Source organism: Rhipicephalus sanguineus, chromosome 11 (assembly GCF_013339695.2).
Source record: "Rhipicephalus sanguineus isolate Rsan-2018 chromosome 11, BIME_Rsan_1.4, whole genome shotgun sequence".
NCBI lineage: Eukaryota > Metazoa > Arthropoda > Arachnida > Ixodida > Ixodidae > Rhipicephalus > Rhipicephalus sanguineus.
Window position 1 is genome coordinate 45,325,744 of NC_051186.1, and position 27,457 is coordinate 45,353,200.

Sequence of the window (27,457 nt, forward strand, 5' to 3'; positions counted from 1 at the left end):
AAAAGCATCATTAGCTGGGCAGCGTTCACAGGCGAGTCTCGGTGAGTGCTTCCTGCTACTCACCGAACATCGCAGCCCCACGTCAAAGCAGAAATCTTCCTTGCGGAAGTGCTAGCCAATAGCTGTTTACAATTTCTAAGTTCTGCATTCGCAGATTCATGCACCTTCTTACCCTGCGGACACATGTGAAAGCTGGCAGCAGGCTCCATAGCATGCACCCTGCATTGAGCACTGGCCTACCATACAAAACTCCAGTGGCTACATAATGTAGTGATTTCTTCCAAGTGTTGTCGAGCGCACAGCAACAGCAGGAAAACCTCCCCAGTCACTCAGAATTACAGCGCAGGTGGCATTCTAAAGTTGTTTTCAGCTCGCTCTGGTGCTCCCAAAGCAGGCTAAGCAGCCACTATGACCACATGAGCCTGCCTAGCACGTTGCACCAAAGGTGGCGTCTGCTCTTCCAGTGGTATGCCTTACGCCCAATACCATTTACGGAAGTGGCCATGAGGGCACCCGGATAAGGGCAGCTAGAAGATAGATGGAGTAGATAATAAGATAAGGAAATAATTTTAAATGCCTCAAGTTAAAGGCACGCTGAAAGCATAGACAGCTCTGTACAAATGCACAATGTTGGTAGGTCCTTATGGTAACAGGTTTAATGGTAAATAATTTAATATATGAAGACTGCACTTACACCTATGTCTTCGGTCGCCTTCGCTTGGCGGGGAATGCCATTCATGCAAACAGTGCGATTGGTTCCCAATGTGGTGATGTTGTAAATAGATGAGCCATGCCGCCCTATTTAACGCCTTGTTTGTTTGCATGCACGAATCGTATTTTATGTACGTGTAAAAATAAAACAATTTCAATGTACGCAGCTTGCAGCATTCAATGTAAGCATCGTAGACAGTCTGCCACATCTGTATCGGCGCACTCGCGCTGGGAGTGGAACGGATTTAAAGGCTGGGATAGTAGCCGCAGCCGCCCGTGGAGGGTCCCCTGTAGCGCCAAACACGTGACTGGCTTCTTGCGATGCAGAAAATAACCTAGCCCTTTCAGACTTCAGGAAGCATGTCAATTTCTTTTTGACGGATTTTATGCCTTCACGGGCCCCTTCGATGGCGTGGTATTGACTATCTTCTTGTGCGAACAAGGCAAAGGCAACATTCTGCACGTTGCGTCAGTTGACGAACGAATGCGACCTCGTTTCAAAGTCCGGTGAAAAGGGCAGAATATAAACACAAAGAACGACAGAAAGTTTCTAGAGGTAGGAATCAGTCTTTAATGGGACGAAAACCGTCAAAAGCCGACACATGAGAAGACACGATGTCTGGTTCTCTAGTGGGCAGGGTTCTGTTTGGTGTCGCAGAAGTCTGTTGCCAGACTGAGAAGCGCGAAGCGGCTCGTGGGTCGCGCCCCAGTGACACGGGCACACCACGGACGCTGGCAAAATACTGAGGAGGGCGAAGCGGCTCGTGGGTTACGTGCGCCCCAATGACACGGGCACACCACGGACGCTGGCAAAATACTGAGAAGGGCGAAGCGGCTCGTGGGTTACGTGCGCCACAGTGACACGGGCATACCACTGACTTCTGCGACACCAAACAGAACCCTGCCCTCTAGGGTCCGTATTGGCGCGGCTCACTTTCTTCTACGATAAACGTGGGAGGAGTCGATCCCGCCTACGTCGTGCCAAGATGCAAGGACAGCGGTCGCCGTAAAGACGATACATATTTGCTTCACTACGCAGACAGCAGGAACGTCGTGCAGCATGCAGTGGTGTTTTGCTTACCTTCTAGTGGCAAAGCGCAAGTGTCGCACATCAGATTTCGATGCTTGATATCCCGGATGGTGCCTAATATAACCATAACGTACACAGGCGCATATATATTTCACAATATCAAGTACAACAGTGCAAGGAAAGGTTGCAATCGCTTGGAGTTTCAAAAAGTTAAACAGGAAGTCTCCATGACACCAGTTGCAGGAAGCAGGTGGCGCTTCGCGCAGTCAAAAACCGAAACCGAAAGCTATCCTTGAGCGCCTCCCGTCATTTACGGCCGCCGACCCACTCACTTCGATGAAAACAAATCGAGAGAACTTTGCTCCACGGGAGATATGGGGATTTTTGCTGTATTTTAAAACACCTATGCGCCATTTGGCTAAAATAAAGGTGTCGAATAGTGGTTTCTGCATCGAATTCTTTCATTCAGCAGCAATCTTTACCCTTGAAGAAGACAAGACTGCTTGTCAAAACGCTGACACCAGCGACACTTCGTGTCCAAGAATTTTTCACCTTTTCAAGCCTCCATCTTCCCCTGAACTTCTGCCGTTTTTGGATTATCATACTGGCAGGGTTTTGCAGCGCGCGAACATAGGAAAAAAGGACAGAGTAGACAGAAAGAGTTCTCAATTTGCTGGCTAGAGAAGCTCCAGAAATTAATCCGATGCCACATTATGCAGACTTCCCTTTAGTTATCACTTTTCTAGCCAGCAAGTGAACAGTGAATAGCTAAAACTTTTGATTGTGAAATGCTGGCATGGTACGCTTTGACTAGTGTGTCACTGGAGCCAACATTTCGACAAGACTTGTCTCAAAGTTGCAGCCACGAAGACGACAAGTATGCTTGTCAAAACAGCTCCAGCATCACCCCGTGTACAATAATTTTTCATATCAGCAAAATCGGTGTTCTTTTGTCCAAAGAATTAGTTAATGCTGTTTATTCCGACATGGCACTCGCTTAATGCATTGCGCTCCAGACAACCTAAGCATTTTAAGTTGACTCATTTTCATTAGTAATGTTGCATGGAATGCGTTATACTGTGCTTCCAAAAGTAAATGCAAAATTTCAACAAATGTTGTTGATCATAACCTTTATTGTAGCAATTTCAACCATTATCCTGGCCACTTGGCATAGGAAGAGCAATGGAATTGATGACTTTGTCCAGAAACCTGCACGCAAAAGGCACAATAAGTACAAGGTGTCTCCATCGAGCAGGCATGTATCACCATTCACCACAATAAAAATCGGAAGGCTGACTTGGCAAAGGCACAAACACAGCAGCAATACTTTGTCGAATTGTCAAACATTTGTAAATGCCAAAAGCAGGGGCGGTTGAACAGCTGATTTTGTCTCACTTAATGAAGTAAATCTAGATATGCTAAAGAATCTAGGGTAGGCAAAATTAACGAGCTCCTCCACAGCACTGTGTGTGACAATCATATTGTGGTTTTGTGAATATCTGGAATTCTAATTTCATCTTGCACACAAAAGGCATATTAAATTTAAAAAATGTTTCAGTCAAGCATGCACATACACCTGCATACCAAAAAAAAAAAACAAACAAGAGGCTATAGTTTGGTCAAAAGACAACAGACGATGCAGCACAGGGTGACAGAGGTTTAGGGAAAAATTCAGCCTAGTTGGCAACATACTAAGAATTTTTTGCACATAAGCAACACGAGGAGAAAAATGGAGAGACACAACACATGCGCTAACTTTAAGCAAAATCGTTTATTGCACACGAGGCAAACATTTATACAGTGTTGGTGCCCTCACACTGCACCAAGAAGCCATACACAGAGATTTGTATTTTTCCGCTTCATTTTTACAAGATGTACGTAACACTAATCAACTAACGAACTATTGCACAATCAAGAAAGCAGATTCTTTATCCGACAAGTACAGGGACAGAGTGCTAACACGATTGGTACCCAATTTTTGCAATTCCTGCAGCTAATAGTATTATAAATCTCGTTATTTCAGCTCTGTTGGTTGACAAAACCTTTGTGTTCTGCAAGAAAGGTTCACACATTACAATGCTATCTTAACCTATCATTCATGCAGCTGCTTGTTTGCCCAGCATACTGCTTACTGCAGAAACGAGGTATCAGATAAGCAACAGCTTGTCTACATTCCGCAAACCACATCCTATATCGTTTTTTTTACAAGCAGTTTTCTTCCGTGCTTGACTGCAAATTCTGCAAATTGATTTCAGCTTTCATAGAGCTGGAAAACTATTTGCACATTTGTATGTGACACCAACATTATTATGTAATGCTAAATTTTGTGCAAGTATGGCACATCAGCTATTCTTTTTTGAGCGACATCACTGTTGGAACAGCCAAGTAGAGCAATGGAGCAGTACTTCCTAATTTAAGCCTTTTACGACTTATACTTCTGTTTGTGCGACGCGTTGTGTGTGAACCTTTCCCATGTGCTGTGTGTTCTGTTGAGTTGTTACGCTATCCAACTACAGTTATGGAGAGGATGGCATCACGTGCTAATGTACAAGTAGTTTTTCAGCTCCATGCAAGCTGAAATCGATTTGCAGAATTAGTAGTCACGCACCAAAGAAGACAACTGCTTGCACAAAATGGCATAGGACATGCTGAGAAGCTGTCGTTATCAGATACCTCTTTCATGTGGTAAGTGGTATGTCAGGAAATGGGCCACTGCATGAATGATAGGTTAAGAGAGCACTGTAATCTTGTGAACAAATGCAACGATGGATGGCTGGCGTCACAGTGTAGGGCATGAGAGTATGAACCTTTCTTTCAGGACACAAAGGTTTCATCAGCTAATAGAGTTGAACTAATGAGACTGATGACAGAAGCTGCAAAAACTGTAATAGTGGGTACCAATTGTGTTAGCACTCCACAACTATCCTTCTGGAATAAAGAATTGACTGTATTGAATGTGTAGTAGTTCGCGAAGTGATTATAGTGTGCCATATATTTTGTCAAAATAAAACAGAAAAAGACATATCTCTCTGCATGGCATCTGGGTGAAGTGCTAGGGCACCACCACTGTGTCTATTAGTGCCTTGTGTGCAATAAACCATTTCGTTGAAAGTTAGTGCAGACGTTGTCCTTCCCTTTTCGTCCTTGTGTCGCTTATGTGCTAAAGATTCTTACCAAGTGAGTTGAGGTTACTTATGAGTACAGACGGGAAAAAAGGTATGTTAAAGGAGTACTGACATGAATTTTAAAAATTTTCGGATTCACGCTCTAAATAAAAATACTGGTGTCGAGAAACCTAAAACGAGTATTGTGGTGCCTGGGAATGCATCGTATATATTTTATTTATCGCTACCTTAAAAAGACACTTTTGGTTACGATGTCGAGGGGGCGGCTTCTCGATGATGTTTCATAGCAGTGTGATGTCACGGGGATACAGAAACTCGCGACGTACTTGCGGCAAATCCATCATCTGCCCGTGGTGCACATAAACAACGATAAGTTAATTGTCATCCAGTGACCCTGACAGTGATTTCTACGATATAGGCTGCATGCAGGATGCAGAACTTGCAAAGTCGGGGGAACTGTCTTGACTCATCAGGATAATGTCCATTGCACTGTGGCTGGCTTGCAGATGCTCAGCGACGAAAACTTCAAAGTCAAATTAAAATATTTGATACGCGTTCTCCGACTCCGGTGTGTGGACATCGTTGACACTGCATACCAAGGAAACCAAAAATGTCCCTTTTACGATGTCTCAAAATCGTGTCAGTACTCCTTTAAAATTAAAGCAATTTCAACCACAAAATACACATAAGCGCAGCAGCGAAACATTGGTAAACAGCACTAAACTTGTAACAGCCAAAAGCAGGTGCAACTGAACAGCTGATATTGTCCCGCACAGTGCAATTAAATTTAGGTGTTTTATGGAATCCCGAGTAGGCAAAATCAACGAGTTCCTCCACAACAGTATGTCTCACAATTGTGACCTGGTTATGGAATTATCAGAATGCTAATTTCGTCCTGCATGCAAAACGCACAATGAAGTCAGTCAAACATATGCATGCAGCAGCTTATCCTATGTTTCAGAAATTACGACAAATCGGAACATTTTCCAAGCATGTTTTTTACACTTTCTGCGATGCCGCAATGGTTATTTATACCACCTGCACAAATCCTTATAAGTGAAACACACGGCGTCTTTAGAAATGTTCACGCATCCGAGGGCAAGCTTGTGAAGCATTTGCGCGTTTTCAAAACCTTTAGTACCGATGAAAGTGCCATCTGCATTATACGTTTCGTAGCAAGCCCACTTTTGTAGCTGCCGAGCCATTTGGTCTAGAAAGTCTACATCGTTATCAGTGCCACGGTGCAGTTAATAGGTCCCCAACTGCTGCAAGTTCATAGGTAGAAGGGTATGGCACACCAGCAGGTGTTTCTTGTGTGAGGCGGTACTGGACATAATACACCTATGCTATTTAAAACTCGGCATGCCTTAGTTGGTTACTTGTTTTGTACTGAGCGCACTATGACAGTATGTACTTACAAATGCACATTATCATTTTCATAACCACTGCTATGTTTGTTAGAGCAAGCTTACTCTCTCTTTGCACTTTGAAAGCTCGACACCTTGGCAGACATCGCTTGGTGTTTAGTCAATGAACTTTTTTCCAGACATGCAGCACTGCACTTTCCCCTGATGTTGGACTTTGGCAAGAGGATGCGCCAGCCAGCAAATGTCCACTGGAATGTGAATGCATCGTGCAGAATTTGCACATTTTCTCCAAACTTGTTGACTATCTTCTGTCCTGATCGGCTTGGGACATTTTAGTGTGCACACCGTTGAACCTTCGGCAAACATTTCACAAGGATTTAATTGGCTTCAGCCCGTGGCAGGAGCACCAGAAAGATGGTAGACAAGTCTGCTATCTGAAAGGCTATGCCTTACCACCCTGCAACTGCCAAATTAAGCATAGCACACAAACTCAGTGCACTGATTCCAGACAAGGTAATTAAGCAGCCTTTCCCTATACAAATAAACTAGTTAACAACATGAAAAGTAATACCGAAGGATTCCAACGAAAATATGCAGATCTTATGCGAATTTGTCATTTTTTTTTTCGAACGTCGATGAATTTGCATGGAGGTAAAGCATCACCTTCGAGATTGGAGTCCAGGAACTCACTTTCCAGTTTTTTTCTTCCTTCAGAAACTAGGCAACTAACAATGCCAAATGCTACTTTGAAAGATGGTGACGATAATACTGAAACTTTCTGCAGTATTTGAGCACATATGGATCTGCGGTATGTGCAATATCTATCTTATACAGAAACGTACCCATCCCTACAACATGCTTTCAATAACAAACAACGGAAGAAACTGTTGATGTTGTTGATGAGCCTCTAATTCATGATAGAACATAGCATGCAATGGAAGAATTTAGGAAGCTTGTACATTAACTGCTGACCTAAAACAGCCAGAAAATATTCCGGTATGTCGGTGTTTGTCATAAGAGCCATGCTAATACATGGCAATAGCAGATTGTAATGAAACTGGCATGCTTTCATTTGGGCTCTTTGGCTCGCTCTTGCTAGTAATCTTAGCACTGTTAACGATTACAAGAATCTAAAAAGGAAATTTCCTTTTCCTGGAGGGCTATTGAAGACTGAATGACACAGTTATGCCCTGCCTTCTGTATTTTGCGGGCCTCGAAGATTTCGCGTGTCAACTGGTCGTGGTGGCGGAAAAGAATCCTCATTCTAGAAAATTCTGCGGTGTACCCGCAATGTTGGCAGTGCATTGCCAAGTGCGTCGAGCAAACATTACCTCTCGGGGAATTTTGATGCTCCCTCAGTTGCGAGTTTACGCGTCGCCCCAATTGCCCAATGTAAACACTTCCACACGTGAAGGGTATGCTGTACACAATGCCAATGGCACAAAAACATTCGTGTGCTTAATGGAATATGAATCCCTCACCACTGGGCCTTTTTCCGCACTGCTGTGCCGATATCACCAACTTTATTCTTGGCTGCGAACACCACTTCAATGCCATGACGTCGTCATGAGTTTCTTGCCTTGTAAGAGCATGCGCAGTAAGAGTATATTATGATGTTTCTTCAATAAAATTTTCAGTTGAAAGTCAGCACTCGTGCCGTGTCTACTCGTCCTTGGTCTCTGTTATTTCGCACTGTTTTGCCTCTACCAGCAATGAACTGTTACCAACTCGCCCAATTTTCAATCATACTAACCTGTAAACCTTCGGCCTAGATTTCTTTTACTTTGAGCGGTAGTCCTGCCCAGGGTTTTTGAACCACGAGAGCCCTATTGTATGTGTTAGCCTCTTGTAAAGCTACGAACAACGGCTTGAAAATAAAATTTTGAATCACAGCGCAAGTTGCCCTCATTAAAGCCAGACCGATGCAAAAGCTGTGTCCCCTTGAACTTCATGTCTGGCTCCCTGGCAGAGCAGTGGCTGTGCCCATTAAGCTAATCGAAAAGAGCCCATGAGCAGTGAAGTGGGGACACTACGGCTCATTAGTTTTATTAAATGCTTTTTGTTTAACGTTGGCAGATCAATTTTTGTGCACTGATTAGTACACCACTTTGACATATTTCGCAATGGTCAAACGAAGAATATGCACGCACAAAGTTTACTTACATACAGCTCTACAGCTCCAACTTTCTCCATGGGCTCGGATCCAACGCCAAAGCGTTACGACTGCACTCGCAACATGGGCACCTGCGCAAATAAAAGCTTTTTTGCACACTAATGTACAAGCGAAGACCTAGCTTATTGCATTCGTTCTCATAAGTGTGTGTCACAAACCTTTTACTAGTTCAACTCTAGGGCAAGAAAGTAACTACAAGCGGTATTCAACCGTTTCCATACAATAGCGTGAGACGGAAGCTGCATAAGTTTCTGTCGCACAAATTGAACGGTGTTCCCAGGCTACAAGAAGATACAAAAACTGTCACGATGAAAATAGTTCTAAGTGAGACGCGTACTGCGTGGAGAAATTTCATCGTCGCGCGTACTATTTACTGACAACTGAACATTACCGGGAGGTAACTCATGGGATCCGGACCTACACTCGTCGCGCGTAGAAAACATCGCAGAACAAGGAATGCAAGTACTTACCTTGACGTGAGTTGACGCTGTTTAGGGACAAGTGGAGCTAGGGGCGTTCTCCTCCTCAGTACCTAGGCCAGCGGCCGTCTTCAGGGAGAAAAAGTGCCCAGAAGCGCGTTTCAGGCGCTATCGGATGGCGGCGCGGCGGTCGCTCCCTGTAGTGGCCACGAAAACAAATGTCGCGCATCGGAGGTCTTTCAAATCGGGCCGCGTCTTTCGGGCATGTTTTCGAGCGGCTAGCGCGAAACATGGGAAATGCATGCGTTGAAATGTAGAAATAATTTACCAAATGGCTCGTGCTTTGCGACATTTCGCGCCATGTGCACGCCCATTCATGCGGATCGGCAAGGGCAGGCATCAAATGCATTCGCATGGCGTGTTGTTAAGAAAAGAAGTAACTCAGAAATAAAGATAACCTAGCACTACACTCATATTAACATCGGCTAAAAAACGCTGAATAAGTAGCAGCAGGGCCCTTCAATCCAATAAATTCACTGTAAGGCATTGGAAAACCTTAATAGAACGTAGCTCGTTGTCTTATCAATGAAATCCTACGCGCGTGCACCTTCAAGAAAGCTGCAAAATTTGGCAGCACGTTTTTCTTTGAAGGAATTTCATAGGGTGATCAAGGTCAATGTATGCCTGTTCTCTTTGAATAATAATTAAAAAAAGTCTGTGGGGAAAAGAAAAAAAACTTTCCGACGCCGGGAATCGAACCCGGGCCTTCTGGGTGAAAGCCAGATATCCTAGCCACTAGACCACGCCGGATTGGAAATGAGGTGTTCTTTGAAGCTATTTAACGACACGAAGTTGCTTCCTTTGCATTTGTGCGACGTTTTGTTGATGCGCTAGTTGCTACGGGATGCTCCCATTATCATTGCTATATAGACGTTCCAATTACTAGCATGCACTCGCTGCCTCCACACGGTAGCGTAACTCGCGTCTCTTGTCTTCGCAGCTGCGGAATGTTTGCGTGCGGTGACTGACACTGCTAAAAGAATAAAACGGCTCTAACAACACCGTCCTCCGCTTGTGACATCGGTCCTCCACATGCTCGACCAATCGCGTGCGGCGCAAATAACGAAAAAGAACATACGGTTAGAGTACGGTTCCACGGAAACGTGCCGGTGGCGCCGCGGTGCGGGAGTGAGCGAAGGCGTCTCGCGTGATCCGTGCATAGTAGAGCGGTGTTCTCTGGTAGAGCCGTAGAGCCAGTAGAGCCGGCGCAGGAATGAATTGCTGCGTCGTTGGCTGTACTAATAGGTACAAAAAGTGCCCACCCGGAACGAAGTTCTTCAGCTTCCCGGCGCGGCCGTGCTTCATACACCAGCGGGAACGCTGGATTCGCAGCGTGCGCCGTGTGAAGTAAGCGATATACTGCGGGAATGTTTACAAAGTTGCACGTTGTCGCTAGTTCTCTGCGAGCTTACGCTCCACGCAAGTTAAGCGATATTTTTACAGTGAAGACGGAACCGCGTGGCAGCCAACAAAGTGGTCTCGAGTCTGCAGTCAACACTTCGTCGGCGGAAAGCCATCGACGGATCCTGCTTCTCCATCGTACGCTCCTGCTGTTTTCCCGCCGGCTTACCGGGATACTTCGTTCATTGCCGAGGACAAGAGGTCTCGCTTTGAGAGGTCAGTAGGTTTCTCCTGTGTTTAGCTACTTTCAAGGCCTCTTGCGCGGGTAGATAGAAAGCCGCGTTAGCCACATTTCAAAGCCCGTATTTTCATTCGCGCAACGTCGTGGACATCGCTCATTAGCGGATGAGTCAGCAGCGATGATTGATTATATAAGGCGAAAGTATGATATGCCTCATCGAACGGTAAAAATGACCGTCGTCATAGTCGTCGCCGTCAACATGAATATCATCATCATTGTCATAATATTCGATGATGATGATGAGGAGGAGGAAGATGATGACCAAAATGGCGATAACGCATGGGATATTCCACGTGGATCCCATAGGATATTCCATGGGATAACGGCATGGAAAAAAATATTAAAGGCAGAGTTTGCGTAACAGAAAGTGCCCTGTAAAATAGCCACCATGGATGGCTGTCGACTTAGGCGAATGCATTAGGGACCCTGTGTTTTGTGAGAAAGTAATATAGTTCGCCTGGAGTTTTAGGAATGTTGCGTCAACGGGTGCAGATACAATTGGCAGGATATTTTTTGCCTGTATTTTAGAGCGTAGCTCATAGGCACCCATTCCTGCGTTGAGTGGCGTCGCTGTCGCCATCGGTGGCGTAACCGATAGACATGAAAATTCAAATGAGAAAAGATACCCAGGATCGAATGGGATTTGAACCCGGGCATGGCAGTCGAGTATTTGTACCACAGAGCTACGCTGGTGCTTGAAACTCATTTACAAAAATACCTGATACAGGCGTCATGACGGGCAAGGAATCGCGTTAACTTATGTAATGTAGCGTTGCAGAAGAGTAAAATAACCAGTCCTAACACAATGCTTATTGCACAACGTGTGTGTGGTTTAATGCTTCCCACCCACTGCAGAGTGCTGAGCCATAATTCTTCGTCATCAGCCACATGCAGCATCAACAAAGTGCACAGAATACCTTACAGATGTGTAGCGGGTACTTCACTTATCCGCAGAAAGACGAATAATGGCGTAGTGGGTGCTGTCCTACTTCACAAAAATTATGATTTATGGTGTAGTTGATACCTTGCGGAAAGCCAAAACTTCAATCAAACACAGTTGGCCTTGCCCCAACACAAAGCTGTGTTCAGAATTCACATTAGGCAGTATCGTAATCGGGAGTTAATTTTTTGGGGAAGTGACATATTTTGGACATTGAATTACAGCAGCACACTGCGAACAGCGTGGCGGTGAAAGAACACAAATATCAAAACATCAAGCCCACTTTGTATGTTAAAGTATCTGTCCGGCACGTACGGTGCATGACATGAAGTGTAGCAGAAATAAGCCTCAATTGTTTACACGCATCTTTTTTTTTTCTGTCTTCCCTCACATTTCACTCTCTGCTGCTGAATCATGATTCTAGAGCGGTCATGTTACTTTTGGAGGACTGCTTGTATGACTTGCAATGAAGTATTCATGTTACATAGAGTTGGTGCACACGCCACATCCACTAAAACCATAAATTTAGCTTCAAATGTCTTGTAATGCCACTGATATGTTTTGAACACGTGAAAGTGTCATTGACAGCACGGGGGGGGGGGGGGAGGTTGTGCCAGGATTTTTTTACCTGGGGGGCACCCAGGACAATGAATTACTTCAGCGAGGCAGTGTGGCTGGGAACTTAAGCACTGTGTTTTGAATATGTGTTTGCTCCTGGGGTGGCAAAGGGAGGTCAGGCGGAAATCTTAAAGGGGTACTGACACGAATATTTTCAGTTGTCGTTTTTTTGCGTCAAATGAAATGTCAAGCCCCCAAGAGCCTAGAAAAGGTATTGCTAAGCGCGACTGCGCCCTGGAAAAGTAATTACAGTATGTTTTTAAAAGCTAGTTTCGGTTCCTACTGTACCCTGACGTCACAACACGATAGGAGCTTCTTGTCACGTGCTCGCACAATATATAGTGACGTTTCCACGGCCGCTCCGCGCCGTGGCTCCGTTGGTGACGTACAAGCGGCCATTTTGGAAGTTTTGATGACGCACAAGCGGCCATCTTGGAAGTTTTGGTACCTGACGTCACCACAACTAGCCAGACTGCTGCGTGAAGTCACCGGAATTAGTACTGTAGCCTGACGTCAAGCTAGTGTCGATGTCAGTAGGTGCGCCATGGAAAAATCGACTTTAATATCAAATTAAAATATCTTATCAGCATTTGCTGAGCTTCACACTTGCTCAGAACCGTCTCTGCATGCAGGAGGTTGGTATGGCGGAGTAAACTCGCCTTCAAAAAAAGGTGTCAGTACCCCTTTAAGGGGGCAGCTGCCCCCGCTCCCCCCACTGGTGCTGCCCCTGCGACAGCAGCCACTTGTAGATTATCATAATTCAGAATGAATGGCTGCTTCTCACTAACACAAGGTTTGTCACCTGTCTTTGGAACAAGCAAAACATGTCATGTTCTCCCCCCCCAGGTGGAGAAAAAGGAGTCGCCTTCCAGGCACCCTGTCAGACCCAGGCAGCATCATTTTGCATATTGATGTAGGTGAAGATGAGTCTGTAAGCAGCACCATTTCGCCGTGTGATTGGAATGAAGAGCTCGGATCAATACCAGATACCCCACCACTGGGTGACGAAAATGAATTGTCAACGCATGAGGTAAGTAGTAGAATTTTTTCATTCACAGCATGTGCCTGAAAAGCTGCCCCTAAAGCAGGGGTATAAAAAAAACCTGTCTCAGCTAGTGGGTTGCTGGCACGAAATTTAGCCTCCTGCAAAGGCGGAGACAGTGATGAAGATTGTGATGCTGTGTTGCCATTTGAAAGACGGCCTTTCCCATATCTCATGTGTGGGTTATTTCTTAAGGGGATTCGCCATCATGTTTCTAGAAACGTACCGATACTGATCTCCAGCACGACTGAAACCTGGACGGCGATTCTGAAATATAGTCTTGTTCCACGGTTATGTTTTCACGTGTTGTGACCGCATGAAGTGCCTCGTGAAAAAAATGATTGAGACCAGTCACGTCTATGTAGCTTATGAACATATACTTCTTAAGAAAAAAAGATATGGGACGAAGACAGTCACGTGCGGGCCGGGTTGCAAGCTAGAGGTCCAAAGGCTGCATGCAGTCCACAGACTGCGTGTTTGAGACCCCTACTCTAAAGAATTTGTTTAATATGAGAATCTTTACACCGCTGTCTAAACCTGTCCATTTGTTTGCACAGGTTTCAACGCAGGCAGATGAAGGCAGCCCTCACGTGCCAGCAATGTTCGTTTCGCTGAGCTGCTTACTTGACAGTTGTGCCTCTGAGGCTTCCATACAGTGCAGTCACATCCCCATGCCTCAAAGTGAATTCTGTGACGAGGCACCAATAAAGTAAATGTGAACCAGATCTCCCTGAAGGTATTCTGCAGTTGAATCTCTCCCTCCTGGAGTGGAAAATGGGAAAGCCCTGAAGGACCTGACTGGAGTCTCATCGGCCTGCTTTCCGATTGTTCTTGGAATGCCATCTCAGGTGTGGTTAGTTCCTGCCCCATATACATATGTGTGGTTCATCTTGCAGTTTCGGCCTTGTCATACGGACGTTTACAAAAGTTGCCAGGTTGACTGTATATATGGTGGTGTTTAACCCTTTTAAGGTGCTTTGTACAGGTCTTTGTACGTACCTTGGTTTTGCTAGTTGTGTCGACTAGTGGCTAAAATGCGCCTTGGATGAATTGGGACGTCCTACGTAATAAATGTGTCTCGACTCGGCTTTATTTTGCTGTGTGTTGGTATTAATGATAACGTTGCTGAAGGCACTGTCGACAAGTCATTTGACGTGCTGCTTGCAGCGAGCCATGTTGAAAGTATTGTTTGTTTGCTTGAAATGAATATCACTGAAAAAGAAATTGCACTGTATTTCTAGCCTGAGATAGGATTCCATTTATGCAAAAACATAACATGAATGACTCTAGGATAAATATTTAGTTACGATTTAGAATAATTACTGCAAAGCACATAAATTGATGTATTATGACATTATTTCCATTGCAATTGAATATTGAATGCCTTGGAATGAGGTTGTGTAAATTTCATGCATTTACTGAGAGTTCTTCATAAGTCATGCCTGAAAGGGTTATGTTCATTGTACAGTAGACTCTGAGTAAACGGAACCTGAAGGGACCAGGAAAATGTATTCCGTTTAACAGGAGTTCCGTTTACTGAGAGATGAACAGGGGTGCAGAATCCAAGTATGAAACCAATTGTGTTAGATGCAGTTGTTCCGTTTAAGCAGCAGTTCCATTTACGAGATTTCCGTTACCTGGGAGTCTACTGTATTTACAAATCACATTCAATGTATTACATTCAGTCTATTCATCGTGGCGTTTAACATATTACACGTGTAATTTCATGTGGCTGCTGTGGCATGCTCAAGGTGGTGTCAAAGCCTATAACACTTTCACATTGTTCGTTGACATCTGAAGTTTCCACATACCAAGCCCAAACTACAGTGTTAATGTGGGGGAATAAAGTTGGCATGTATGTTGGCCAATACATTTTCTGCAATATCTGAGATATAATCGTTAGTACGTGTTAATTGAATCTACATACAATGCAGGTTAGGACTCCTCGAGCAACAAACTTCACCATCGGAAGTTACTGGCTCCGCTTCTTGGTGAAGGTTTAGCATGGCCTCACATTTGCGGCTCTTGGCACCCCCTTCGGTGTGCACTGAACCACTGCTTCTCGTGTGTCTTATGCTGTTGCTTAATTAGCTACATGCCTAAACTCAAGGCTGGCTGTTCTGGTTTTCACGTGAAGTTGTAGAGAGAACAATGCCCCTGTCATTTAGAGGCAAGTACCCTCGTGCAGAGTTATCACAGACTGCATGACGCTGCCCATTGAAATGCCACCTGAGGTCAGCGACCTAGTAAACTGCTGGAGCAGTTACAAGAGCAACTTCACACTGAAGTTCCTTGTTGGCGTAGCACCTTGTGAATTCATTTCCTTTCTTTCAAAAGTGTTTGGGGACCATAGTAGTGACACATATATTGCCGGAAACTGTGATCTGCTTGAGCTTCTGGAAAAAGATGGCCTGATGTTGGCCAACAAAGGCTTCTTCCCACATTCGCTGTGACCTTGAACCTCGCCAGGTTAGACTAGAAATGTCCCCCCTCTCTCTCACTTGTTCAGAAGTGGCACGCCCATATGAAATAGCCTCTCGCTGAATTCATGTTGAAGGATGCATTCAAAGGATCGAAGTGTTTAATATCCTGTCTGGAAGGCTACCACACGGGCTTAGAAGCCATATTGACAATATAGAATCCATGTGTTGCATACTTACAAACATGCAAAAGCTATTATTCGACGGTCAGCAATGATTGAATGTCAAGTTCATGGTCCTGAAAACGACTGTATTCAGTGCTTCTGATCCCATTTTAAACTTTGCAGGCTACTAAAAATTATATTTCTGTGTAGATAATCCTGAGAGTGTTTATGTTAGACATCTTACCTTATTGGGTTATCATTTCTGCATTCTGCCGTAATGTAAAAATTGTATGTGTGTTGTTGTAAAGCAAGATGTCTGTTTTCAAATATTGCGTTTCACCAAGTGCGAGTTCATGATTGCATTCTGATTCAGGAAGCTGTGACCATAGGTCGGCAAACTCACTCATCAGTCGACTCACTCAGACCCAGATCGGGCCATGAGTCTGCGAGTCCGAGTGAGTTCGAGTGAGTAATATTTTTGTGAGCTTGAGTCCGAGTGAGTCCGGCTGAGGAAAAGTTTAGTGAGTGTGAGTCCGGTTGAGAAAAATATTGGTGAGCCCGAGTCCCAGTGAGCCCTGAGCGTGAAATATATTTCTTGAGTGAGTGTGAGTGAGCTCCACATTTTATTGCCGACCTATGGTCCTATCTACTCATCTTCAGCATTAATATCAGCCTTATACCAGCTTACGTTTACACTCAAATCTAATCACACATATCTCGACGCACGAGCATTCATGCGCCACTTCCATATTTATTAATCAGACGAAACTTCTGGCGGGGGGGGGGGGGGGGGGGTGCCATGACCCCCAACTCTTTAACAGGCAGTTCTTGATAAAAATATCTCGTGGGAGTCATGTATTTCAGAATAATGTCCTTAATTACCGAATTGAAACCACTGATAACTCGTATTTGAAGGTACAAGATCAAAATGCGTATCCTAGAGCACAGATTATGTGAGATATTGGCACAACAGAGCATTGACACCAGGATCGAAAAGGCTAATTTTACGCTAACGGACTCGTGAGTCGACTCACTCAGGCTCACTCAGACTCGGGTCAAGCCTGAGTCATAGCGATTCCGGCTGAAAAATATGTTGGTGAGTTCCGAGTAAATCTGTTGAGAAAAAGTTTAGTGAGTCTGAGTCCAAGTTAGTCCGGCTGAGGAAAATATTGGTGAGTCCGAGTGAGCCCGCAGAGTAAAATATATTTCTTGAGTGAGTCTGAGTGAGCTCCAGTTTTTTTGCCGACCTATGGGTGTGACCGAAGCAAAGTTATATCTAAGAAGTTTCGTCTAATTTTGTCGGTATTGGTATAGACTGCATTCTTCTCGTAAGAGGTAATCCAATAGCGCTTTGAAATTCTCTATTTTACGATTGTTTGTTTTAGGGGCGAAGCTCCTTTGGGTGTGGGTCTGTCCCTCCTCTGTAGTATGTAGTAGTAGTAGGTAGCCACCTCTAGTTCTTGGAGTGTTCACTAGATGGCGCTGTCGTAGCCACCTCTAGTTCTCAGAAGGATCCCTAGATGGCGCGGAGGCGCTCGCTGCGCTGGCCACATTGTTGCATTTGCTCCTGCAGAGAGCGGCAGCGGGTGTACAGTCTGCAGCTGCATGGTCGTCTGCAGCTCGTCGTCAGCAGCTCGTCAAACGGGTGGTGCAAGCCACCAGAGTAGTCTAGTAACACTGGTCTCCCCCTCCGTTCGCCTCGTCCGTGTGAGTGGGGGGCATTTGTGGAGAGACTTCTCCTCGCGAGCTGACGTCACTAGGCTCCGCCTTTATCCCTCCTATGACGCCCTCTGATGAGTTGTAAAGATGCGTGACCCCCAAAAATGCACTGCCGAGGCAAGGACATCAGCCTCTGCGCTCCCGTGAAAGTCTGCCCCCTCTGTCTCTTGAAAAGGTCTGCTATAAAAAAGAGATTAGGTGGTGTTGGGAGTGTGTGCCCGCAAGGATCGTGGCAGCCAACACAAACTCGTGACGCAGGGGACGGTTGGTTCTTTACACGAAAATTGAAGACGCGTTTCGGGTGCAGTGGCGCGACACGCGCTTTAAAATGGATATTAAATATATTCTAGGCTATATTATCCGTTGATATTTCGTAGATGATGCGTGTGTGTCCACACAAATCTATCCCACAAGTTATCTCGCCTTCAAAATATTTGTGTCAGTACACCTTTAATCTTCAAACCCTCGAGCCGCGCCGCAATACTGCAAGATTGTGCCTTTTTGATAAGTTACATCACATTCCATGTTCCGTGTACTTAGATTTAGGTGCACGTTAAAGAACCCCAGGTGGTCGAAATTTCCGGGGCCCTCCACTACGGCGTCCCTCATAATCATATCGTGGTTTTGGGACGTTAAACCCCAACAATTATTGTCATTATCACATTCTATGTAATCAGGCTGACAGCGGTCCCTTGCATCGTATACATCATCCGGTCATGGCCACCCGAAGCCAGTTTATCCTCCGGGATCTCGCACTACTGCGCGCCCACATATCATTCTTCGTTCAGACTGCAAAGGATTGTAATATCTCATTACTGGTAATTGGCACTTCAAATCAATAATTAACTAGCGCGTCTAGAAATTACACAATGCAGAAAATATGGAAAGAATTCGCCTACTACTCAGCGAGTCCCCTGCACAGTATGTGTGCCATGTGCGGAGGACAAGAACAACACCAGTAGTGTTCCCGCCGACGTGGTGCTCCACTCCAGCCATACATCTAGTTATGCCCACCGATCACGTAATACTCCTAGCGAGGCATTTCAGGAACTAATACACACACACACACACACACACACACACACACACACACACACACACACACACACACACACACACACACATACATACATACATACATACATACATACATAACGGCGTGTACTAGACGGGGGTGGGACCGAGGGGCTCGATTTTTGAAAAACAGAAAAGTATTTTCCGTTGGCTTCGTAAGATGGTTACAATACCGAAGTCGAGAGACCCCGGTATTTTGTACATCTCCATATAGGTGCAGTACCGTTCTCATAGCTTCAGGCCGATTCATCGCATGCATGATTTCCACTGTGACATTCGGCCATCAGGTGGTGTGACATCAGGAGGTCAAAGATTGACACAAAAGAAATGCTTTATTCAGAAGGACATGGTCCCTTTACCTCCCCATCTTCTGATCAAAGGCCCTTTGGGCAGCGGCCTTCGCGGAGCTCAGGCTCTGTCGCAGGGTGCGCACCTCCGGCGGCAGCTCGACCCCTATATACTATATAATGTCCAGAAACGTTGCCATCGTCGATTGGCAGTTGTTTCGGACGACATTATAGGGGCCGAGCCCGGACATCCTGTTCAATTCATTTATCACTTTGACGTGTGTGAAACTCGGCGAGTCAAGGGCAAACTGGAAATAGAGCACATAAACAAAAGTTTACCTAACATGGAAGTTTTTCATAGTCAGAATAATGATGCGATTTGCTATGGACGCGTTAGTGCATTGCACGGGCAAGTGATAGGATTATTTTGTCAAACATGACATTAAAAAACTCGACTCAAAACCCGCAAAGAGCGTTTGATAATGTTTTGAGGTTACATTGTCTTTATTTTGGTGGTTTAAAGCAACAGTCAGGGCACGTCAGCGCGATTGTTGTTGTGTGGATCACAACAACATTCGCTTCTTTCATAGTGCACTCCTGCCAAGCTGGTCGTATCTTCTCCCTTCTACATAAGATAACTTTTAAGAAAGGGAAAATAGACAACCACCCGTTTGTAGCACGAAGCCACAAGGAAATCCATACGGAATTCTCAGAAATAAAGCCTCTTAGTTACCGAAAAATTCGTCCTGGTAAGGGACCCCGGACTGCGGCGATGCCTTTATATATATATATATATATATATATATATATATAAAGGCATTGCCGCAGCTACCGGCACTTCGGGAAATCTGGATTTCCAAGAGAGCGAACGCAGGCTATGGCACACTAGCAACTAAAGGTGGAAACGCATGCCGCGATTCTTGCGAAAGAAAAAAAAAACACGCCACACCCACGAAGTGAATGATTGAGGAGCTGGCTCGGAGAAGATCGGGAAAACCCGTGAATCTTCCATACAAGTCCTCTACCATCATATGAAGACGTGACACACACACACACACACCACGCACACACACACACACATACATACATATACATATATATATATATATATATATATATATATATATATATATATATATATATATATATATATATATATATATATATACGGAAGATTCACGGGTTTTTCCGATCTTCTCCGAGCCAGCTCCTCAATTTGTTGTATATATATATATATATATATATATATATAGAGAGAGAGAGAGAGAGAGAATGTTTTATTAACTTACTATTTTGATGAACTCTGTACACAATTAACAATTACATACACATTGATGAAGTATATATAGAAGAAATATGTAAAAGCGTCTGATTCTCCACTGTCGACACTTGGAGACGCAACGCTCCTAATGTTCTTTCAATTTGAAAACTGCCCTCGAGACGCGCACGACAAAGTGGCCCTAAGAATAGCTGTCGGACGCTCGACTGGCTTTCGACCGTGTTCCCCGCTCGCCCTGTGAGAATTAACGGCCAGGCTAGAGGGAAGACACGACGCGCGTAGCGTTCCTCTTCGCGTTCCACTTAGCTTTGAATGGATAGGTGCTGGTTACGGCGCGGAACATCGCCCCAGTTCAACGTTGCCCCAGTTTAAGAACCTGGCGAGCCAGCTCCTAAAACGCGACTTGCGGCGAACTCCGTCATTGACGCCGACCACGACTGTTCATATAGCAAAGGTACATGAAAGATTTTCTCTCTCGAAGTTGCGTCGTCCTGCCGATACAATGCCGTCACACCGCGAACCAATTAACGGACGCGCACCGATGTTATTTTATCCGGTCGAACGCGCCTCGCAAACAAGCCGAGAAGTGTCCCCCAAATCAAGAGTGTATATATCTTACTCCGTGACTTGAAGACAGCGTTTGTTCCCAGGGAATTTTGTACGCAAATTCGACATATAGCTGACCCTCTTACGGAAGCTTCGAGTGTGATAGCTCACCTTCGGCGACGGGCACGGCGCTCCCTCCTTGAGGCAGCGGCTGGCCGTGGTGCTTGAGGTGGCCGATGTAGTTGGAGCTGACGTTGTAGCTGCCGACGAAGTAGACGCTGCGGTCGTGGGCGAACCGGAGGTGGTTGCAGCACCGCTTCAAGTCGTAGCTGTGCTACTTCGCGTCTTTACCATATCTGCGCTGACGACTAAGCCAGCCAATGAGGAGGTCAATTGAGCAGTCACTCACGCGGGCTGGTGGTTCGAGCTATAGTGAACTAGAATAGTTCGAGCCGTGCAAATGGCGTACAAGTGGCGTCTGAGTGCACGAGCCGACAGCATTCTTTGTTAAATAGTGACCTACATCGCAGGCTCACACCAACGCCTCCTCTAAAAAAAAAAAAATAGAGGAGGCGCTGTTCACACCAACCCTGGGGGATTGGCCACGAAACAAATAAATTTCTAAAAAAATGGACGCATGAATTGTATGGTTGTTGATTAACTTTAGAAAAATAGATATACAGGGGGGCTGAAAAGTTCCTGGATTTGCCACCTCTCGCTCAGAACTGAATCTGTGGAACCATATCAGAGCTTGATACCTCGTTAAGTAAGTGCATGTGCAATTTTGAGATGTCTGATTTTCAGAAATAGTTTCAGTTTCAGATGGAACGTGAGACGGCAGGGTTCTAAGCAGGTTTCTTGTAGGTGGAGTTACCGCACGTCAGTCATTCAACAGCTTTATTCATAGGTCCTGAGGAGTTTAAGCTGATGGGGGATCCAGGGGGGACACCCAAGCAGCCGCTACCGTAGGCGACACCCGAGTCGGGGCGTGAACGTGGTGGCGTTCCGCCAGTTCTTGGGCCCTCTGGACTGCCTTGAGTTGGTGGTGGAGCTCGGAGCTCCTGAGTGCATCTTCCCAGTCGGACTCACTGGTCAGAGGTCCCTGAGGTAACGCGGTACATTGCCAGAGCATGTGCGAGAGTGAACAATGAAGTTCTGTGCAATCTGGGCACTGGGGAGTGATGTCTGTGTTGTAATGGCTCAGTCGGCCCCATGATAGGTACGGTCTCGTTTGTAGCATGCGAAAGGCTACCGCTTGCGCGCGTTCGAGATTTGTGTGTGATAAGGGGTATTGGCTTCTGTTGTTGCGGTAGTGAGAGGTGATTTCGTGGAAGGTTAGTAAGGGGTCGTTAAATTGTATGTCTGAGCCCAGCTCTTCGGTGGCTGATTGATCGTCGCGGCGGGTGAGTTCTCGCGCTCGGTCATGCCGTGAACTTTTTATTGCGATAGCAATTATATGGACACTCTCGGCTGATTTTTGCCGTCGCCGTCATGCCCCGGATATGTATATGTATGTATATATGCAAGGAGAATAAACATTTTAAACCTCCTTGTATATATATAAAAAAGGCACAAAGAAAAATAAAACAAGAAAAAAATTCCGAAGAACCCGACAGGGGATTCGAGCCATCGACCCCTCGCTCGCCAGCCCGCTGCATTAGACAACTCAACCATGCCCCATGCCGGTGAAATAGCGGCGAGCTATTTATATACACCATTTACCGCTGGTGGTAAGCAAATCTCGGAGAAGCTTGAGCGTGTTTTCTATCAGGCAGCGCTCTTAATTTTCGTTCAGTTTGAAAACTGCCTTTGAGACGCGCACGGCAAAGTGGCCCTTTTCTGTAACCAGCCGTGACGTGGAAGAAGAAAAAAAAACAAAGAAAACTGGGTTCTGCGCTGTCCGTGCATCACATAGCACAGGTCCGTGCTATGTGATGACACTTTTATATTCAGATAGAAGGGCAAATGATGATGGTTAAAAAACATCCATTATTCTTCTAAATTATATCTCTTCCAATCGGTACACGGTGCAAAAAAAAAAAAAAAAAAACAGGCCATAACCTCTAGTTGTGTAATCCGCCCTTTTTACGATGCCCCTGCGCATGCGCTCTTCCCCTAGCGGAAAAGACGCCAAGCGTCTCCATCTCGGAGGCTTTGTTTCTTCGCAAAAGCGGTTGCCCCGGCCCCTACCAAAACCCTACCAAAACGGTAGATGACAGCACAGGCAAATGGAAAAGGTGGATTGTGGCTCACTAGTGGTACGGATACTAAGTTGCTAGTGCGGTTGCTAACAACTCAGTAACGGACTAACCAATCGAGTTAGTTCTACTCATTTACCAAGTAAGCAGGGAATTTCACTAACCTGCATTTTACCTTCACGTATACTATGTATGTAAGTGAAGGAGTGGGCTCTGGTGAAGTCGTGCAATCACACGATGCAGGCCAGCTTTGAAGTTCAATGAGGCTACGGGCAGCCGATTACCTGTACATGGTTCATGGTGCAGTCTCCCAAAACATTTTGAAGATGATGAGAGGCATGAAGCCGAAGAGCACCAGCGACGCACAACGAGTGAGCTGGGGACCTGAAGTGGTACCATACATTCGCAGGCTGTCCTGTCCCACAACCTTAAGAAGGTTGCCAGCAAACACGTCGTGTCAGTCGTGCTCTCCGCCCCTCGAAAGTTGGGCGGCATGTGCGCACGCGTATGCGAAGAAACAGAAAAGCAGGGATGCCAAAAGAAACATGCCATACGTAAAGTGCGCCATCGGCGTCGTGTATGCCATACCGCATATCGTGTTGGGAAGACCTGCATAGGTCAAACTGGGAGATGCATTAACGCCCGTGCACAGGAGCATGAGTTATCCTTGTAAAATAGAAGTATAATGCTCATTTACCCGTCCATTTCGCAACTTGCACATGTGCACCGCAGCTTCGCGAGATTAAGGTTCCGGGCAGAAGTGCTGACACCTTGAGAAGACAGTTGCTGGAACCTTATCATATGAAGAACAAGGGTACGGAGTGTACTAGCGAAACTTCTATTTGTTCCTTAGCGACAGACAGACAGACAGACAGACAGACAGACAGACAGACAGACAGACAGACAGACAGACAGACAGACAGACAGACAGACAGACAGACAGACAGACAGACAGACAGACAACGAACTTTATTAGATCCTGAGGAGTTACTAACAGTATACCCCCTAACGGGAGGCCGTTGTAACCGCTGGCCGCGCCCACGTAGAGGACAGAACGCCTTGACGCTCCGCCCTTTCCTGGGCCCTCTGGATAGCCTGGGCTTGCTTTCGGAGTGCCGTGCTTCTGATGGCCTCCTCCCATTCGGCTTCGCTGGAGAGAAGGGTTTTAGGCAGCGCGGGACATCGCCAGAGCATGTGAGCATGTGTTCCTTAGCGAGTACAGATTTTTTTTTTTGTTCGATGCTTGATGAGGGACGCAGCGACGGCATGCATGCGTTTAAGTGGTCTACTTTCCGTGTTTTTTTTTCCCGAAATGAAGTCAATTGATGTTTAGCGCTCACCCTGTGCACTGTGTTCTTTTCTTACCAAGATGTATTTCCTTTCCACTCTTGCGCTAAAAAATGTCATATGTGTTACTAAGTGATTGGGGCTTTTTGTGACAAGTAAAATGTTAATATTTAGTTTGTGAACATGGCGACGTTCTTCAAGTGCGTAGCACTTTAGGGGCTGGGCTTGTGGTTCGTGCACTGTTTCATGTCACATAATCACGCAGTAGTAGAAGAAAGCCCTAATGCCGGAATAATTCAACAGCCTGTCGCTCCCGCCAGAGTTCACTGGCTACCACAGGGACGTCACACTGTACAGTCTGTCTACTTGCAGGTCCGTGCGAACTTTATCTATAAGCCCCAAGAACAGACCCCCGTAAACGAGATGTAGACTTCAGACGGCAGGTATCCATGTTGTGTTATTCGCTAATGTGACCACCCGGTCAGGACAGTCGTGCCCACGCCTGCTATTCATGCTGAAATCGGATCGCGAGCCCGTCATGGCAAGTTTGTCAAAACGCCAACTAGGGCCACCCACCGACGGCGAGATACGAAGCCTGTATCCACCGTCTGCCACGAGCGAAGTCGCTAAGCTGTCGGCCACGCTAATGGTGAATGTTGTTGGTTTCTGGCCCCATATATACCATTTTTTTCTCAAACTATTTTCTGAGACTATTTTTTTCTGAAAAGGAGTCTTCATTCAGCCCCGCATCCAACGAAGCTAAGGCGATGCGCAAAGCGCCGACCACGCCATCTGCCGCCATGGCTCGGAAGCGCTCGCGGGACCCGGCGAACAGTGTTTCAGCGAGCGTCTACGCGAGTGCACGGATGTTTGTGTTTTTCAACGTGATTTAACGACTCTCTCGGGCTTCAGCGATGTCGAGAAACAACTGCTGCGTTGTCTGCTGCTCAAACACGTACAAAAACTCGCCAGAAACGCACTTCTACACGTTTCCGGTGCTATTTCATGAGCGAGAGCGACGGCGACGGTGGATTGCGGCTGTCCGACGCAAAAGGTAAGCAATCGCGCTTTGTTTAGGCAGTGTTAGAACGATTACCGTGTTTTTATTTCTCCATTTATGTCGCTACGTCTTCAGCGAACGCTACTACGTTTACATTTGGTCGCCTCGCCTGCATTGTAGACGCTACAATGCACATGAGGTTGTTATCACTGATAAGACGCGATGCCTAGGCTCTCTCGAAAAACGAATGGCGCGAAGCGCTATGCCAGAGAATGTGGGGCAGGTGGCGGCTACTTTACAAAAGCGCCGTGGAATCACACGTGTGCTGCACGAAATGGGCTGCATTCTACCTAATGATGGCACTGGAATGCGATCACCGGTGGAGAATGTTTGCTGTGCGCTCGCCTCAACTGTATGCATATTGGCTGTAAAACATGGCACCTGTTCGCACTGAAGGCTTTTGACAGGACATTCAACCGATTCAACCTCCCTTTGAATGCCTCGTAACATGACTTCATGCTAATAAAAAACACCCTTGATGCATCCCACTAACACTCATTCGCTTTACACAAGCTGTGTTATGAGTGGGGCCATAGGCGTGCTCACGGGGCGTGGGGGCTTTCCTATTTGCCTAAGAGGGGGGGGGGGGGGGGGTGCGGCGCAAAATCTGCCCCTTCTGCCCCATCTGTCTGTCTGGCGCGGCTAAGACGCCACTCCTCCTGAAGGCGCACGCCAGAAGAAGCCTCATCCATCGGCCGCCGGCTAATCTCGGAGGCCATGATCCATCAGAGAAACCGACATTTTGTGCCAGAACTGTTTCAACCGCTTCAAACAGATCGCCGTAGAGTCTCTGGATGCATCTCATTCTGACGAAAATTTTGTTCCCGAACAAATTGCTGTCGAAGAGCTACACGTATTCGTGAAGACAACAAAATATATTTTTTTTTTCAGCGAAATTACAGGGGGTCGACGGACATGCACCGACGTTCTTCTCTGAAGACACCCAGCAAATACGTAGCCAAGCTGCTATGACAAGCTATAGGTGACCACCAGCTCCGCAGTGACTCAGTCCCGCGCCACTAGCGCAAGCTGCCGAGATATTTTTTCGCAAGTTTATCGTGCTGGTTTCAAAGTTCTACCAACGCTGACCATTCGTGTGGCCGCACCCGTGAAATCCATGCGCCGGCGCGACAGCGCTCCCTCAAAATCTACTATATAAACACATGGCACGTAAACGAAGCTACTGTGTCGAGAAAAAACGTTGGTTCATGCGTCAACGCATGCAGGCATTAGTGATCGGGACGTTGTAAAGAAAGCGGTGTACTTACGATGAGCTCCACTTCGTAAGGAAGCTTGTTGACGCTTGTCTGTGGCAAACACTTGGCGCGTATAGTGACAGTGTCGTCCCACACAGCTGTTACATCGGACACATGTCCACTATTATAAAGCGCGGCTCCTTTGCGCACACTATCGCCGCAAAAGTAATTGTCAGGGACGCGCACAAGCGGCAAATCGCACGCGCGCACTTCCGTCATGCTTGCAGTGAAAGGTGGCGTTCGCTACGCGTCCCGCGTGCGGTTCCAACGGCTGCCGCTACGCGGCTTTCAGTGGCGCCCCTATAGGCGCTGCGCATCGCGATATTTCTTAGACCAGTACTTGAGAACGCTAACGTCATCTGGTTCCCATCTACAAATCACTTAATCAATAAACTAGAAAACGTTCAAAGGAAAGCAGTAGATATATTTTTAATAAATACTGTACATCTGATTTCCCCTCTGTTAGACCAGTACTTGAGAACGCTAGCATCATCTGGTTCCCATCTAGAAATAACTTAATCAATAAACTAGAAAACGTGCAAATGAAAGCAGTAGGTTTATTTTATATAAATACCGTACATCCGATTCCCCCTCCGAACAATAATGCAAGAAGCAGGAATACTAACCTTCCGTATAGCAGTGCTGAACTCGCTCGCCAGAAAATGTTGTTGCAACTTCTTCACAATAAGCGTTGCATTAATTGCACCAAATACCTATCTTGCCCAGAAACCCCGGTTTTTGCCGGGGTGCACGCGTGCGTGTTCAGAAGTAACTAAAGTTAAGCCGTTAACTGATGTAACATAATATACTTACTCATTTTGGGTGACGATCGAAGCACATAGCCATTCGTTCATAATAACAACAGAAATAAGCTACTCTGTTAAATGAATGTTGGGCAGAAACATCGTGACGCAGCACGGTGGCGCCAATATTTTCGGTTGATTCGTTGTCAGAACATTTTCATCATTTCCTTTAAGTAATAGCGTGACTACACAGAAAGGCCGTTGTGTACTACATTTATGTTACCCGTTCAATATTTC

General features: G+C 45.9%; 1 protein-coding gene, 1 long non-coding RNA gene and 1 other non-coding gene across 4 annotated transcripts; 1 reads left to right on the forward strand and 2 right to left on the reverse strand.

Moving 5' to 3' along the window:
* Positions 1-2,855: 2,855 nt before the first annotated feature.
* Positions 2,856-8,842, reverse strand: LOC125756306 (uncharacterized). The gene is made up of 3 exons (XR_007414355.1): positions 8,565-8,842; positions 8,397-8,477; positions 2,856-2,950 (listed from the first exon to the last, which is right to left on the reverse strand). It is a non-coding gene; the product is annotated as an uncharacterized LOC125756306 (long non-coding RNA).
* Positions 8,843-9,563: 721 nt separating this feature from the next.
* Trnae-uuc (transfer RNA glutamic acid (anticodon UUC)) lies at positions 9,564-9,635 on the reverse strand. The gene has a single exon. It is a non-coding gene; the product is annotated as a tRNA-Glu (tRNA).
* A 407-nt stretch (positions 9,636-10,042) lies between these two features.
* On the forward strand, positions 10,043-13,852 carry LOC119373422 (uncharacterized). 2 transcript variants are annotated; one of them, XM_037643449.2, is made up of 4 exons: positions 10,043-10,232; positions 10,329-10,424; positions 12,932-13,115; positions 13,685-13,852. In XM_037643449.2, exons 1-4 carry the CDS (start codon positions 10,099-10,101, stop codon positions 13,838-13,840), a joined length of 570 nt encoding a protein of 189 aa, XP_037499377.1. In that variant the 5' UTR covers positions 10,043-10,098; the 3' UTR covers positions 13,841-13,852. The 2 variants fall into 2 exon arrangements, with proteins under 2 accessions (XP_037499377.1, XP_037499375.1); XM_037643447.2 differs by having other exon boundaries at positions 10,046-10,232; positions 10,329-10,502.
* The last annotated feature ends 13,605 nt before the right edge of the window (positions 13,853-27,457 follow it).